This window comes from Piliocolobus tephrosceles, unplaced genomic scaffold, assembly GCF_002776525.5.
Source record: "Piliocolobus tephrosceles isolate RC106 unplaced genomic scaffold, ASM277652v3 unscaffolded_20, whole genome shotgun sequence".
NCBI lineage: Eukaryota > Metazoa > Chordata > Mammalia > Primates > Cercopithecidae > Piliocolobus > Piliocolobus tephrosceles.
Window position 1 is genome coordinate 2,605,424 of NW_022302087.1, and position 14,784 is coordinate 2,620,207.

General features: G+C 33.9%; 1 protein-coding gene and 1 pseudogene across 1 annotated transcript in view; one reads left to right on the plus strand and one right to left on the minus strand.

Moving 5' to 3' along the window:
* The window catches only part of CIP2A (cellular inhibitor of PP2A), a 39,177-nt gene that overhangs the window by 8,980 nt on the left and 15,413 nt on the right, over positions 1 to 14,784 (plus strand). Inside the window, exons 6-11 of the mRNA XM_026456833.2 lie at positions 1,711 to 1,833; positions 1,967 to 2,112; positions 5,002 to 5,077; positions 11,037 to 11,255; positions 12,318 to 12,477; positions 14,014 to 14,155. Of these exons, the coding sequence (XP_026312618.1) occupies positions 1,711 to 1,833; positions 1,967 to 2,112; positions 5,002 to 5,077; positions 11,037 to 11,255; positions 12,318 to 12,477; positions 14,014 to 14,155 (866 nt within the window). The remainder of the gene's footprint in view (positions 1 to 1,710; positions 1,834 to 1,966; positions 2,113 to 5,001; positions 5,078 to 11,036; positions 11,256 to 12,317; positions 12,478 to 14,013; positions 14,156 to 14,784) is intronic.
* LOC113225277 lies at positions 5,926 to 6,052 on the minus strand (annotated as a pseudogene).

Below are 14,784 nucleotides of genomic sequence, written 5' to 3' on the forward strand. Positions count from 1 at the left end.
TTTTGTGCTCTTAGAAGGGAGGCACATCACTGGCAGTCCCATTTTTCTCAGTCTTGTGTTTCCACAAAATCAATGGCAACTCCAACAGAAAGATTCATGAGTTAAGTGCTCAGTATGAACCAACAGTACTTGTGATAAGTGAAGACACGCAAATGAATTTAACTGAATCACTTTTAGAAGTATATTAAATCGGCCGGTCACGGTGGCTCACGCCTGTAATCCCAGCACTTTGGGAAGCCGAGGTGGGCGGATCACAAGGTCAGGAGATCGAGACCATCTTGGCCAATATTGTGAACCCCTTCTCTACCAAAATAAAAAAAATCAGCCAGGCGTGGTGGCACACACCTGTAGTCCTAGCTACTCGGGAAGCTGAGGCAGCAGAATCGCTTGAACCGGGGAGGTGGAGGTTGCAGTGAGCCGAGATTGCGCCACTGCACTCCAACCTGGTGACGGAGTAAGACTCCATCCTAAAAAAAAAGAGGTATATTAAATCAAGCAAGTTAGTAATTCTTTAAGGTGCTTTGTGAACAATTTCCCTGCTGTGCTATTGGGCATTACCTGTTTGATTTTAAATTTAATATCTCACTTGTTCAAGTGCTACATTTTTCTACCCTGGTCCTACTTTGTAGGTGGAGTTACTGTGTGTGTGTGTGTGTGTGCGCGCGCGCGCGTGTGCACACGTATGTATAGTGTGTGTTTTTCAGTTTCTGAATTGAAAAAAAAGTTCGGCCGGGCGTGGTGGCTCAAGCTTATAATCTCAGCACTTTGGGAGGCCGAGATGGGCGGATCACGAGGTCAGGAGATCGAGACCATCCTGGCTAACACGGTGAAACCCCATCTCTACTAAAAAAATACAAACAACTAGCCGGGCGAGGTGGCGGGGGCCTGTAGTCCCAGCTACTTGGGAGGCTGAGGCAGGAGAATGGCGTAAACCCGGGAGGCGGAGCTTGCAGTGAGCTGAGATCTGGCCACTGCACTCCAGCCTGGGCCACAGAGCGAGACTCCGTCTCAAAAAAAAAAAAAAAAAGTTCATATTTAGGAAACAAATATAAGAAAGAATAAACATTTGCTCATAGTTCCATGTGTAGAAACTGTTCTTCACCAAGATTGTGTCTGTCTATACGACTGTCAGCCATATAGAAAGGACCCATCTCGCTCACACCTGTAATCTCTTAAATCTAAATGATAATCAGCAAATATGGCAAAGTTAATTGCCGCTCCACGGTGTGTAATGTAAAACAAATTCTTAAATTTGCTGAATATTCTTTTGCTTCCACCACAATTATGAGTTCCTCATTACAGTTCTTTTGTTAACACAAATGCTAAGCAACTTTTCCTGCAGTATTTAAGGTAGCTCTTTTGTTCCGCTCTGCATGTATCGCTTTATTAGAACTGACACCCTGATTTACCATCATTGAATTATTTATTCTGAGGTGTCAGAACTATGGAAATATTTATCTCCCACTCATTTGCACACATTTAGCAAATTATTTTTTTCTCTGGGTACTCTCTTTATAACAATTTTTGAATTTAAATTTATCTCTGATCTAAATGTCTCCTGTAAAACATTTATCTTTTAAATGCAAGAATCATTTAATAAAGTTGATAATGATGTTTAAAAAAGTTTGCCCACGCTGTGCAGGATATACTTTTTAAACCAAAATATAAAATTTATAATTCTAATTTATGTTTTAACTTTTTTTTCCTCAGAGTAATGTGAAGTCTTTTTATCGAACTCTTATCACCTTGTTGGCCCATAGCAGTTTAACTGTGGTTGTGTTTGCACTTTCAATATTATCCAGTTTGACATTAAATGAAGAGGTGGGGGAAAAGGTAAATACGATTTTTCGAATTTATTCTGAAGTTTCTAGTCTTATATTTTAAAAGTCATTGAGACTTTTTTATTTTTACCTTTTAGGATGGTGTCAATTTTTTGTGTAATATGCTTTTCTAATTTGTCCTTAAGCTATTCCATGGTCGAAATATTCATCAGACTTTTCAACTAATATTTAATATTCTCATAAACGGTGATGGCACTCTAACTAGAAAGTATTCAGTTGACCTACTGATGGATCTCCTTAAGAATCCTAAAATTGCTGATTATCTCACCAGGTATGATTCACTTCAGTCAATTTTAGAACTTTTTTTTTTTAAATCAAGATGTGTTGGTTATAAACGGAATTGTCTTCTTAAAATATAGTAAACTTGGAGTCTACTGACTTGGAGTCTACTGGACGAAAATGTTTTGATGTGCTTTACTCACACTCTTTTTTCTTTCCTATACTGAAATGGAAAGTATAACAAAGTCATTGTCTATGTGTGTATTTCAGTCTTTGCTTTAGATCAATAGAGTTGTGCCATTCTCCAAAATATAGACATCTTGGCTAATTTATTTTAAAACCAGTTTTAAAACTTAAGCAGCATTATTATTATTTGAAAGAATATTTTTATTATAGGGACAATAAAAATATTTCTACATAAATTATAAATAAATGAAACATAGTGTTGAAACATTGATGTCATTATATTTGTGTCTTTAATTTTTGTATAAAAATGGATAATGTTTCCTTTGGTGTGTGCCTCTTTTCATAGGTAAAATAGGAACACATGTTCATATGTCCTCTCTATCTCAGTATATTTCATATGATCATTTATGTTTTAAGATCAGGTAGTAATTGTTTTCCAACGAGCTTGTGGCCTTTTTGCATTCTAAGTTAAATTTTGCTGGGGCCTATGCTGCTTTGTCATCCTAAATTAGGAAATAATTGAAATTGTTTCAAAGAGTTTCACATACAAGAAAACATTTACTGAGCCCCACCTATGATCAGGCACTTAGCAGCAACAGGCTGTGAAGACACAGTCCCTGATGTTTAAGAAACATAGAATCTAACAGTTTTATTTTAATAAAAGCTAAGCACTAGGGCAAGCTCGACCACTGTTCATGTGGCTCAGCTGATTTTTGCAAAACTAAGAAGCATTCACTTTAGCATTTCACTTTTTCTTCTCTTAAGAACCTCTAGATAGGTGAGCTTTTTCTTCCAGAATGTCTTCCCATGACCTGCCTTCTCTTCATCTGTTGTGAGATTTTCCCAATATCCACGTATATCTATTCTAGCCACCAGAGAGTGCTTATTCAGCATCTTCATAGTAAACAGAAAAATTCTTTTGAATAAACCTCTTCTAGAAGACTAAAAGATAATCCAGTTTAGCATAAATAAGAAGTTGCTTAATCATTTCTTCTGTAAGTCTCTCAGTTCTATTATCTATTTTATACTCTATCCATCATAGAACCCAAGAATTACCTCTGGCAACTCCTCTTGTTTGTCTGGTATGCCATTGAACAATAACCCAGTCCTGAATCTCTTCCAAAGTCAAACTTACTGCATGGTTACTAAATAGAGCTTGAGAAAATCACACAACTTTACCTGGGCCAGACCTCTTATATTTACTTGTCAGCTTTCTCATTTCCTCCAATGGGTCTTCAAATTTATTTATTTAGAGACAGAGTCTCACTCTATTGCCCAGGCTGGAATGCAGTGGTGCGATCCTGGCTCACTGCAACCTCCGCCTCCTGGGTTCAAGTGATTCTCTTGCCTCCCACGTAGCTGGGATTACAGGCACACATCACCATGCCCAGCTAATTTTTGTATTTTTAGTAGAGAAGGGGTTTCACCATGTTGGCCACGCGGTCTTGAACTCTTGACCTCAAGCGATCCACCCACTTCAGCCTCCCAAAGTGCTGGGATTACAGGCGTGAGCTGCTGGCCCGACTGGTCTTTGAAATTTTTTATTTTTCTCTTGCTGCCTTTTATGCAGAAGGTGATCTTATCTTTGTTTCACAGAGGAAAAAAAAAATATCTAAATCAAGCCCCATTTGATTGGAGCTCCCCCAAATCCTTGCCACTTGACAAACTTACCTATGTTTATACCAAATTCTTAGTTTCATCCTGTTTCACTCATAAATATGTACTGTTACTCTTGGATTGTCTCATTTTGTCTTTTCTGAAGCTATTGCTCCTCTCTCTTCAGGGCCTCCTATTCAGTTCATCCTTCCCCTTTATAAATATGCTCAAAACTTTTTCTTCAACCAGATGTCCCTTTTAAAATCTTTGACCTACCATTGCATTCAAGGTGAATATCCAGATTTTCAGTATAGCCCTTCAAAAGTTCCCTAACAACCTCTCAACTTTATTTCTTCATACATTTTGTTTTTTTGTCTAATCATATCAGACAATAAATAGAACTTCCAGCTTACTAGAAATGCCCTTTCATGTATCCATGTGCTATTTCCTCTAGAGTATTCCCTCTGGAAGACTAGAATGCTTTCTCCTTTATATTTTGTTTTTAAGACTCAAGTCTGGGTTTAATATTGAGACAATATTCTTTGTTCCATAGTGTCCCATACATTCCTCCATGATATCATTATATTTTATATTACCTTGTATTATCTCTTTCTGTCCTTCTCCTTCATCTTCAGACTGTGATCTCCCTGTCAGGGCACCATCTCCCAAATCTAGGATGCATCAGTCACATGGAGTATAATGTTAGGGGTACCCCAATACTTCTTGGAGTTGTATAACATGAGTTGCTGCTCCTTCTTTATTTGCAGAGACTAATTTAATGCCTGGCAATTTTAGGTACTTTATAAAAAGTAGCTGTATAATTTATTAGGATATTCTTCTGTCCTTTGAATTTTTACGTAAAGTGAACACAGTCTTAAAAAAATACAGCAATTGAGGCACTGAAAATTTTAATGATTTATTTATTGCCACATGAATCACTGTTTTAATAAATGACAGAGCCAATTTATGTATATCATAATTGTAAGATATATGACAAGTTTTAAGTATAAACTTTACAAGAGTGTGTTCTATGTTAGAAGCCCAAATAAATAGATGAAAGAAACTACACATAAATTTTATGTTTATCTTATAGATAAATCCCTTTTGATGTATCAATTTTATAATTATCATTTGATGTATATTTTTATTTTAAACCTAGATATGAGCACTTTTCTTCATGTCTTAATCAAGTATTAGGTCTTCTTAATGGAAAGGATCCTGATTCCTCTTCAAAGGTATGTAAAAACACGACTTTTCATTTAAACTTTTAAAAAACTGTAAAATGCAGAAGAATGCACAAGCTCTCTATATTTTTACAATATGGACAAAATTATGTCGCCAGTGTCTAGATCAGGATGTAGAATGTTACCAGTATTTGTGGTCCCTTTTTGTCAGTACCTACCCCTTCCTATTCCTTACTTTGCCAAGGGTAACTGCTCTAACCACTACACTGACTTCTAACAGCATACATATATGTGTATATGTATGTATATATACATATATGTGTGTATATGTATGTATATATACATATATATTTTGGAACTTTATGTAAATAGAAGCATATAATACATTTTCTGTCTAGACTTTCTTCGATTCAATATAATATGATGAGATTCACTCATTTCATATAGTTGTAGATTGTTAGACTGGTTCTTATTTTGGACAGGGAGTATGATTTATTGGTGAGCATGAGTAAGGGTACATTACAGTGAACGCCCTTTTGGATGTAGTGCTCACCACTTGTCCGGGAGCCACATTTTGGGATGTATTTGACCTCACAGCCATCTGGGATGAGTCACTTCTCAGCCTCCATGTCTTCAAATTTATCCACATTAAATTTGGTAAAGCCCTACTTTGAGATGTGGATCTTTGGGCAGTCAGGGACCTTGAACTTGGTCCTGCATGGCGCCTTAGTTGCATGCTCCTTATTTTGCAGATTTGTGTGGATGGACATGATGACTTGGCCACTGTGAACCCTGGCCACTGTGCCCTGGGGGCTTTCCAAAGACACCTTGCGTAATACCTCTCTGAAGCCTAGATGGGGGACAGCAGGAGATCAGAGACATGAATGTACATTGGAAAGGGCTGTCTCTTAAGGTTTCTTAGGCCAACCCATACAAGCAACAGGCTGTGTACACTACCAATGAGACAGCTGTTTGCAGTCATTGCACACAGGAGGAAAGAAGCACAATTGGTGTTCTTTTGTTTATGAACATCAGCTGTTACAAAGAAACCTGCATTTACCGTTTTCTGCATGTCTTTTGGTGAGCTTATGGACATGCTTGTCTTAGCTTTATATCTAGGCGTGGAATCACTATGTCATAGGATATACATATGTTCAGTAAGCACTATGAAACAGTTTTCAAAAAAAGTCAGTTGGACCAGTGTATGAATATTTGGTCAGTCTGCATTCTTGCCAGCAGTTGATATTTTTCCCTTTTTCATTTTAGCAATTCTAATGGCTATACAGTAGTATTGCATTATAATTTAAATTAATATTTTATTAGTAAAAATATTTTACATATTCATTTGTCATTTGTATATTCTTTGACATGCCTGTTTATGTCTCTTGCTCATTTGTTTAATGCGTTGTCTTTTACTTATAAGTAGGAAGAGTTATTTTGGAGTATTTTGAAGGGTATATAACATGCAGATATTTTTTTCCATTCTGTGAGTTGCCTTTTTACTCATGCCTTGATTTTAACATAGATCAATTTAGTGTTTATTGTTTTCCATTTAGGAACTCTTGGCTTATTCCAAAGTCACAAAGATGGACTCCATTGTTTTCCTCTAAAAGCTTCCTAGTTTTTTTTTAACTTTCACATGTAGATCTGTAATCCTCCTACAAGTGACTTTTGTGTCTGTTGTGAAGCAGGACTTTTCCAGGTCAGCCTTTACCTTACAGGTTTCTACAGAAGAAAAACATTAGAATGACTTTGAACTAATCATTTACAACAATGATCTAAAAGATAGTAGAAAGGTTGAAACAGTACAAAATTTGTTACTTAACAATATTTTCTTTTTATTTTGAACCCTAGAATTTCTAAATTCCTTTGTCATATGCAATATGAGAACTATAATTAGTATCTAAATGGATCTGAATGAAGTGACTCTCATACAATATGAGAATTATTTCTAGTTAGTGTCTAAATGGATCTTAATAAAGTGACTAGGAATCTGTAATATAAGTGCTAAATAAGGATTATTGGAGCATGGGAAAAATCTAATAATCGAATCTAAAGGTATTAAACAATCTCAGGGAATTTAGGAGGTCAAGTAGCACAGGGGAGTAGAAGTATTCTATGGGTATCAAAACCTGAAAGAGAATGGAAAAGTAAAAAAATAAAAATAAATAAAAACTTAAAACGTAATTTTTTAAAGTAAAAAATAATTCACGTTATGATAGAAGTGGGGAGCAGTGAAAGCAAAATACATCTTGGTGGGGAAGATACAGTTGAGTGTCTTTTTAAATATATAATAGTGTATAGTGTCTTTGATTATAAGGCCAGTATAACCTTGATGGCAAAACCTGACAAGGATACTACAACAAATGAAAATAATAGCTCAATATCTTTCGTGAACATATTGCAAAAATTCTAAACAAAACATTAGCAAATCAAAATCAGTGACACAGAAAAAGGATCATGTCTTATTACCAAATGAGGTTTATTCCAGGAATGCACAGATGGTTTAACATTTAGAAATTAATATAATTTCTCACATCAACAAAAAAACAGAAAAGTTATATTATCTCATTAAAGGTGGAATAGCATTTGATAAAATTTAATACCTATTCATGATAAAGATTAGCACACTAGGAATAAACCGTAACTTCCTTTCCCTGATAGAGTAATTACCTAAAATCTACTGCATCATCTTTTTAAGTGGCAAATTATTGAAGGCTTTCCTCAAGATTAGGAATAAGAAAAGAATGTTCATTATCACCAGTGATGTTCAGCTTAGTATTGGTGGTCCCAACCAGCCCAATAAGGCAAGATAAAGTAAAAAGGTACAGAGATTGGAAAGGAAGAAATAAAACTCACTATTCAGATGACATGAGAGTATAGAAAATCTAAAATCTATGAAAATCATTATAAAAAGTGAATCTATTTAACAAATTGGCTGGATACGAGATCAGTAAATATACGTTTTATTTATATTCTCGTGACAAATAGAACATGAAAAGTTTTTAAATGATGCTATTTACTGATTTTTTAAAATGTCAGGTGCTTAGGGGATTAGTCTAAAGACAGTGCAATATTTTGTCATAATGATAGCCCAGTGGGACAGAATGGAGCAGAACTAGACTCACAGCATATGGTCTCCTGATTGACAACAGTAGAGTCTTGAAAGTATGGTCATTTCAATAAATGACACTGGGTCAATTGAATATACATATGGGGAAAAACTGAATCTTGACCCCCTACCTCATACCAAATGCAAAAATCAGTATAAGACAGGTTGTAGATTTAAATGTGAAAAGTAAAAATAATGAAGGTTTTAGAAGAAACACCTAAAAAAGTATCTTCATGGCCTTGGGGTAGACAATGATTTTCTTAAACGGCAAACAAAAGTACTAACTATGCAGTAGAAAAGTCGATAAGTTGGGCTACATTAAAATTAAGTTTCTATTCATGAAGAGACCACTAATAAAAGAATGAAAAGTCAAAGAACGGGAATAGATAACTACAATGCATATATCTAACAAAGGGCTTTTATCCAAAATATATTATTTTTCTACGTTGTATATATATATCAGAAAAAACACAGAGCCCAACAGATACTTGAGCAAAAAAGTTGAATTGGTCAATAAACATGAAGTGATTGTACCACTTTATCAATCTTCAGGGAAATGCAGATTTAAACGGTAGTATGATACCATCTGACACCCACCAGTTGATCAAAATGAAAAATAAGGAAAATAGCAAACATACCATACCTCTCATTTAGTACTCATGGTACAACCAATTATGAAAACTGGTATCTATTAATACTGGACATATGTATAAACTGTGACCCAGAAATCTCACTTACAGGTATTTATCACAAAGAACTGTATACATGTGTACAAAATGTAGTACTGCTCCTGATAGCTAACAATGATAACCCAAATGCCATCAACAGGGGAATATGTTCATTTTGGGAAAGTCACCTAACTCTGCACTAGTAATTAGTTTTTTTACTTTTATATGTGTACATTAAAAGAAAACTAGTGTACATGGAAAGCTATCTGCTTGTATGTTTATAACAGACATCTGGTAAGATACACAAACAATTGGTAACATTACTTGCCTACAGGGTTTGTCTTTTGAACCAGGTGAATGTATTGCCTATTCAAAAATAAATATACATTATGTAATGACGTTTTAGTCAGTGACAGACAAAGAGTTCTTGTTGTCTATGACATTATGGCCATTCTAGCATGGTGGTGCAATGCATTACATGTGTTTGTGGTGATGCTGGTGTAAACAAACCTACTGAACTGCCAGCTGTATAAAAGTATAGCACATATTAAGATTGTGTACAGTACATAATATTTTGATAAGGGTGCTACCACTTATTCTTTGTTATTTTAGAGTGTGTTTCTACTTATAAAAAGTTAACTGTAAAACAGCCAGGCAGGTCTTTCAGGAGGTATTCCCGAAGAAGGTATTGTTGTTATTAGAGATGACAACTCCCTATGTGTTATTGCCCCTGAAGACCTTCCAGTGGGACAATATGTGGAGGTGGAAGTGGTATTAATTACCCTGGCCCTGTGTAGACCTGGGCTGATGTATGTGTTTGTGTCTTTGTGTTTAACAAAAAAAGTTTCAAAAGAAAAAACCAACATTTTAAAAATAGAAAAACAACTGGTAGAATACAGATGTAAATAAAGTATTTTTATATAACTGTACAGTGTGTTTCTCTTACTACAAAAGAGTCAAAAACTTTATAAATGAACATGTTTATAAAGTTAAAAAGTTATGGTAAGCTAAAGTTAATTTATTAGAGAAATTTTTTAAAATAGTGTAACTTAAGCATACAGTCTTTATGAAGTCTACAGCAATATACAGTAATGTGCTAGGCCTTTACGTTCACTCAGTCATTAACTCACCCAGAGCAACTTCCAGTCCTGCAAGTGTCCTATATGGGTGTACCGTTTTTAATTTTTTATACCGTATTTTTCTATGTTTAGATACACAAGTACTTACAATTGTGTTATAGTTGCCTGCAGTATTTAGTACAGTAATATTCTGTACAGGTTTGTAGCCCCTGGGCAATAAAGGGACGTAGTAGACTCTACCATCTAGGTTTGTGTAAGTACACTCATGATGTTTACACAACAAAATTAATGATGCATTAAGCAACATATGCATCACTAAGTGACACATGACTGTGCTACATACAGTTTATATTTATTAAAGATTATCATTTGTTACAGTAAATGCTATTGGACTGGATTCTCTTAAATTCAGATGCTATCAAGTTGATTAAAACACAAATCCCAATTATATATCATTTGTAAGAAACAGACTTTTAAAAAGTTGGAAATAAGTAGAGAGGCAAGGAGATCTTAAGAAAAAATTTTTTTTTTTAGTGATAGGTTGGTAGTATGTGAAATGAGGTGGAATTTATCTTAACATCTAATAAACAGGTTGATGGTGGATGTTATGGTATAAGGGCCAGTTTATAAAGTAGAGGAAAAATGGGGTACAGTAGGAGAGCTAAGGATCATAATGCCAACAGTATGCAAACAGTGTGGAAATAACCATCCTGAAGGTTTTATATTCTGTCCTGCAGTATCCTTTATAGCAGTTATTGAATTTTAGGATTATAACAAGTATTGTTAATTCTAATTTTATTTTTTAGGGTTTTTTTGGTCATTTATAAACAAAACAGATTTGTGTTTAAAAATAATTTAAGTACTATGGAAGGAGTGGGAGGAGTTTAAAATTAGTTGAAGTTGACCTTTCCTCTGAGGTTCTCACAGTCCTGCTTATCAGGAGTAACCACCATTAATAAGTTTATTTTGTAACCTTCTGGAATCTATTTGAAACATAATATTCGAAACATAATATTGAAAGAAAAAACCTTTAAGTTTTGTTTTAGAATATTTTCTTTAAAATATGTAGCATTTTCAGCTTCATCATACACTTGCTTTGTATATTAAAGTCCAATGAAATTGATATTTAATGAAGACTTTATATTGCACAGGTTTTAGAATTACTTCTTGCCTTCTGTTCAGTGACTCAGCTGCGCCATGTGCTCACTCAAATGATGTTTGAACAGTCTCCACCTGGCAGCGCCACTCTGGGAAGCCATACTAAATGTTTAGAACCTACTGTGGCTTTACTGCGCTGGTTAAGCCAGCCTTTGGACGGATCAGAAAACTGTTCTGTTTTAGCATTGGAGTTGTTCAAGGAAATATTTGAGGTAATAGGATGACTGACAGATTGACTTTTCTACTTTTGTGACTCTCAATTAACAATTTGTCTTCAAAAACATGCTTAGTAAACTTCCAATTCATACACTTGAGGAAAACATCTCAATTACTAACAGTCATACTAGACACACTAAGTTTTTTTCTACCAGTCATATATATTCGTGTTTTCTTTTTTTTTCACTGAATAGTTTGTATATATATAGTGCTCATTTCAGTGTAATAAGTAAAGATATTAAAAAGATTTATATAATTTGTTGCATGACTACTTGGAATAGTTACATTGTCTCTCCATTGCAATAGATGCGGTTGCATGGATTATTATTACTATTTATTAGGCCATTGAGTGGATAATAGAGGCATATTGGTTTCAGTCAGTGAAATGGAGTACAGCATGCCAGATAATGTGCTAGGCACTTAAGACACAGACAAAACTCCACATTCTGGTAGATCTTACTATCTGGGCAATTTAGTATTCTCTGCTATTCTCTGTGTTTATAAATCCATTCTGTCTAACCCAATATCTCCTGAAAGTATTTCCCTTCGCATAACTGGATCTTATATACAAATATGTGTATGAAGTGATTAAATATGTTCATTAAGAGTTATGCACAAAATTTTCTATTTTATCTTGGTCTTGATTATTTAACAATCAGTTTTAACATTTAAAAAGCCCTTTGAGGATCTTGATGGAAATTATTTGTGGTTATAAACTATTAAGAGCAGTGTCTATTATTTAATTATTATAATTTTAGCAGATTCAAGATATTTGTTTTCAGTAAATACTTTTAGTTTAGAATAATTTTTAAATTACAAAGTCTGTTTAAGAAAGTCTTATTTGTAAAACCTTACTAATTTGAGAAAAAAACCATAACCCTCAAAACTGAATAAAAGTATAAATTTTAAATAAAAATTTATTCACAGAAGACTTAAGTCAATGGCATATTGAAGGAAATATAAAAAATTTAAAGAGAGTATTAAAGTTCAATGATGACTATTTCTGTATTGTATATTCCGTTTTTGTTTTTAATCATTTGTGATGGATAATTCTCCAGGATGTCATAGATGCTGCTAACTGTTCCTCGGCTGATCGTTTTGTCACCCTTCTGCTGCCTACAATCCTTGATCAACTTCAGTTCACAGAACAAAATCTGGATGAGGCTTTAATAAGAAAAAAATGTGAAAGGATTGCCAAGGCCATTGAAGTTTTGTTAAATATCCTTTACTGTTATCAACATGAAAATTATATAACTAACCATTCTTTTTTTTCTAGTATTGCATTCACTGCATTTTGTCTTTATTTGTAATTTGTCACTTTATGCTATTTATCTAGAATTATTGAACTAAAATTTGAACTGTAGAAAAAATTCTCAATGAGTCTGAAGAAGATCCATGATTTTTTTTTCCTTATTTTTCTATGTGAAACTTTTAAGCTAAGGTACATTTTTTAAAATGCTGTTGAAGCTTTATTTTAACATTTATATCACAATTTGACATTTGGTGGTAAATTTTAAAATAACTATTCTGTTACTCCTTGTTACTGTTTTCTGCCTAATGCTAATTATTTCCCCTGGACGATTAGTAGTGCCATTTTTTTGGTGATGTGTATTTGTGGATAAAGAAATACTGATAGAGTTGTCATGATTTTAGCTCAGTTGTTTTACCTTATGTTTTCAAAATAAAGCCTTCATAATTGTTTTAATAATAGTTATAAGAAAAGACAAGTATATCAACACAAATTCATTCATTTAAAAAGAAACCTTGAACAATTAGTTTCACTGCTTAACTTCTATATACTGATTTTCTAAGTCCTCCTTGTGTTTACTTTTTCATAGACCAACTAATTCTGAGTTGCTAAGAAGTCCAAGTCCCAATTTTAAAATATTTCATTAATACTTTTTTACTATGAGTAGAGAGCCACTGTATCTCAACCAGATCTCTTAAATGTATCTAGTCAGGTTTCCTTGTATCTCAGCGCAACAAGAATATGTTCTACTCTGTCCTAGAGCAAACTCAACCTTGTTTAATACCCTCTTCTAAGGTACTGCTCCTTAATTTTCTTCCTTTAAAGCCATGATTCTCAACCCTGATTTCCTACCTAAAATCACCTGGAGAACATGTAAAAAAAAAAAAAAAAAAAGAAAGAAAATCGATGCAGAACCTTACTTCAAGAGATTCTGATTTAAGTGGAGTGATGTGAAACCCTGAAATCATTAGGTGGTGTGTGTTTGCATGTTGGCTTGTTTGTGATTGTTTAAACTACCCAGGTAATTCTAACATGCAGCCAAAGTTGAGAACCACTGCAGTAGGGATACATGATTGTTTGACCTTAGAGATATTTATAATTATTAAAGTGGGACCTTCTCATTGAATTAGACCACAACTTGGTCCATTTTAAATAGCTGCTATTTACATTAATTTATAATATACAAATATGACAAAACAACTTCCCCTTATTCCATAAATATTTATTGAACTGTTGAGATTCTTGCTAACAAAAAACACATCCAATGGAGAGATATCCTCGCTATTTTAACCATTGAGTCAGAAACTTTTGGTGCCAGTCCATCTCTTAACACTTACTACTCATTTAAATTGTGTGAGTTTCAATTTCCTTGTCTGTCATTGAGCTAATTTAACAATAATTATACTGGACAACAGTGATGATATAATTTGTGTGAAATCATCCTGAATGTTACCTTTTACACATAAAGTGAGAATTTTTTTGTTGTATGTCTTAACAAAACTTACCTCTCTGTGGAGATGATACACTAAAAATGCACATTGCAAAAATCCTGACAACTGTCAAGTGTACCACTCTTATAGAACAACAGTTTACATATGGCAAGATTGACCTGGGGTTTGGAACAAAGGTTGCAGATTCAGAATTATGGTGAGTATATGAACTCTAATGACAAAATGACAAGGCAGTAAAAGATCAAAAGATGTGGTGATTCTCATCCTTTTGGAGGACCATCCTTTGGTTATAACTTAAGGTATAATAGATTAACAAACATTTTCATAATGAATATTTTGTAAATTCATTCAATTTGTAGATTGTGTGCTTTTTGAAGAAATGTTAAATTTGTTGTTTTTTATTGTTTAGGTTTGTTTTGTCTTGTTTTAACTTACTGTAATTATCTAAGGGTTCTGAACATTTCTGGAGCTCCTTTTTGACATTGCCTCAGTAATTAACTATAATTTTACTTTTTTAAATGAAAAGCATGAAAAAACAGAAGGGTCGTTTTATTACAAGGAAATCAGTCACTGCTGAAGGTTTTTTAATAACAGTCAATTCTCCTTCCTTAGCAGGTCAGGAATTATGGTTAAAGGTGGATTTTTCACTGATGGTAATAAGATATTATTTTATACCCCCCATGAATTAAGTCCATCTAATAAATCTTTATTGAGGACCTACTAAGTGCTAGACACTATGATTTGTTTCTGTTTCCACAAATATCACAATTGTCACTAATTGTGTACCTTTAGAGTAAGAATTATCTATTTTTATATTTGTATACT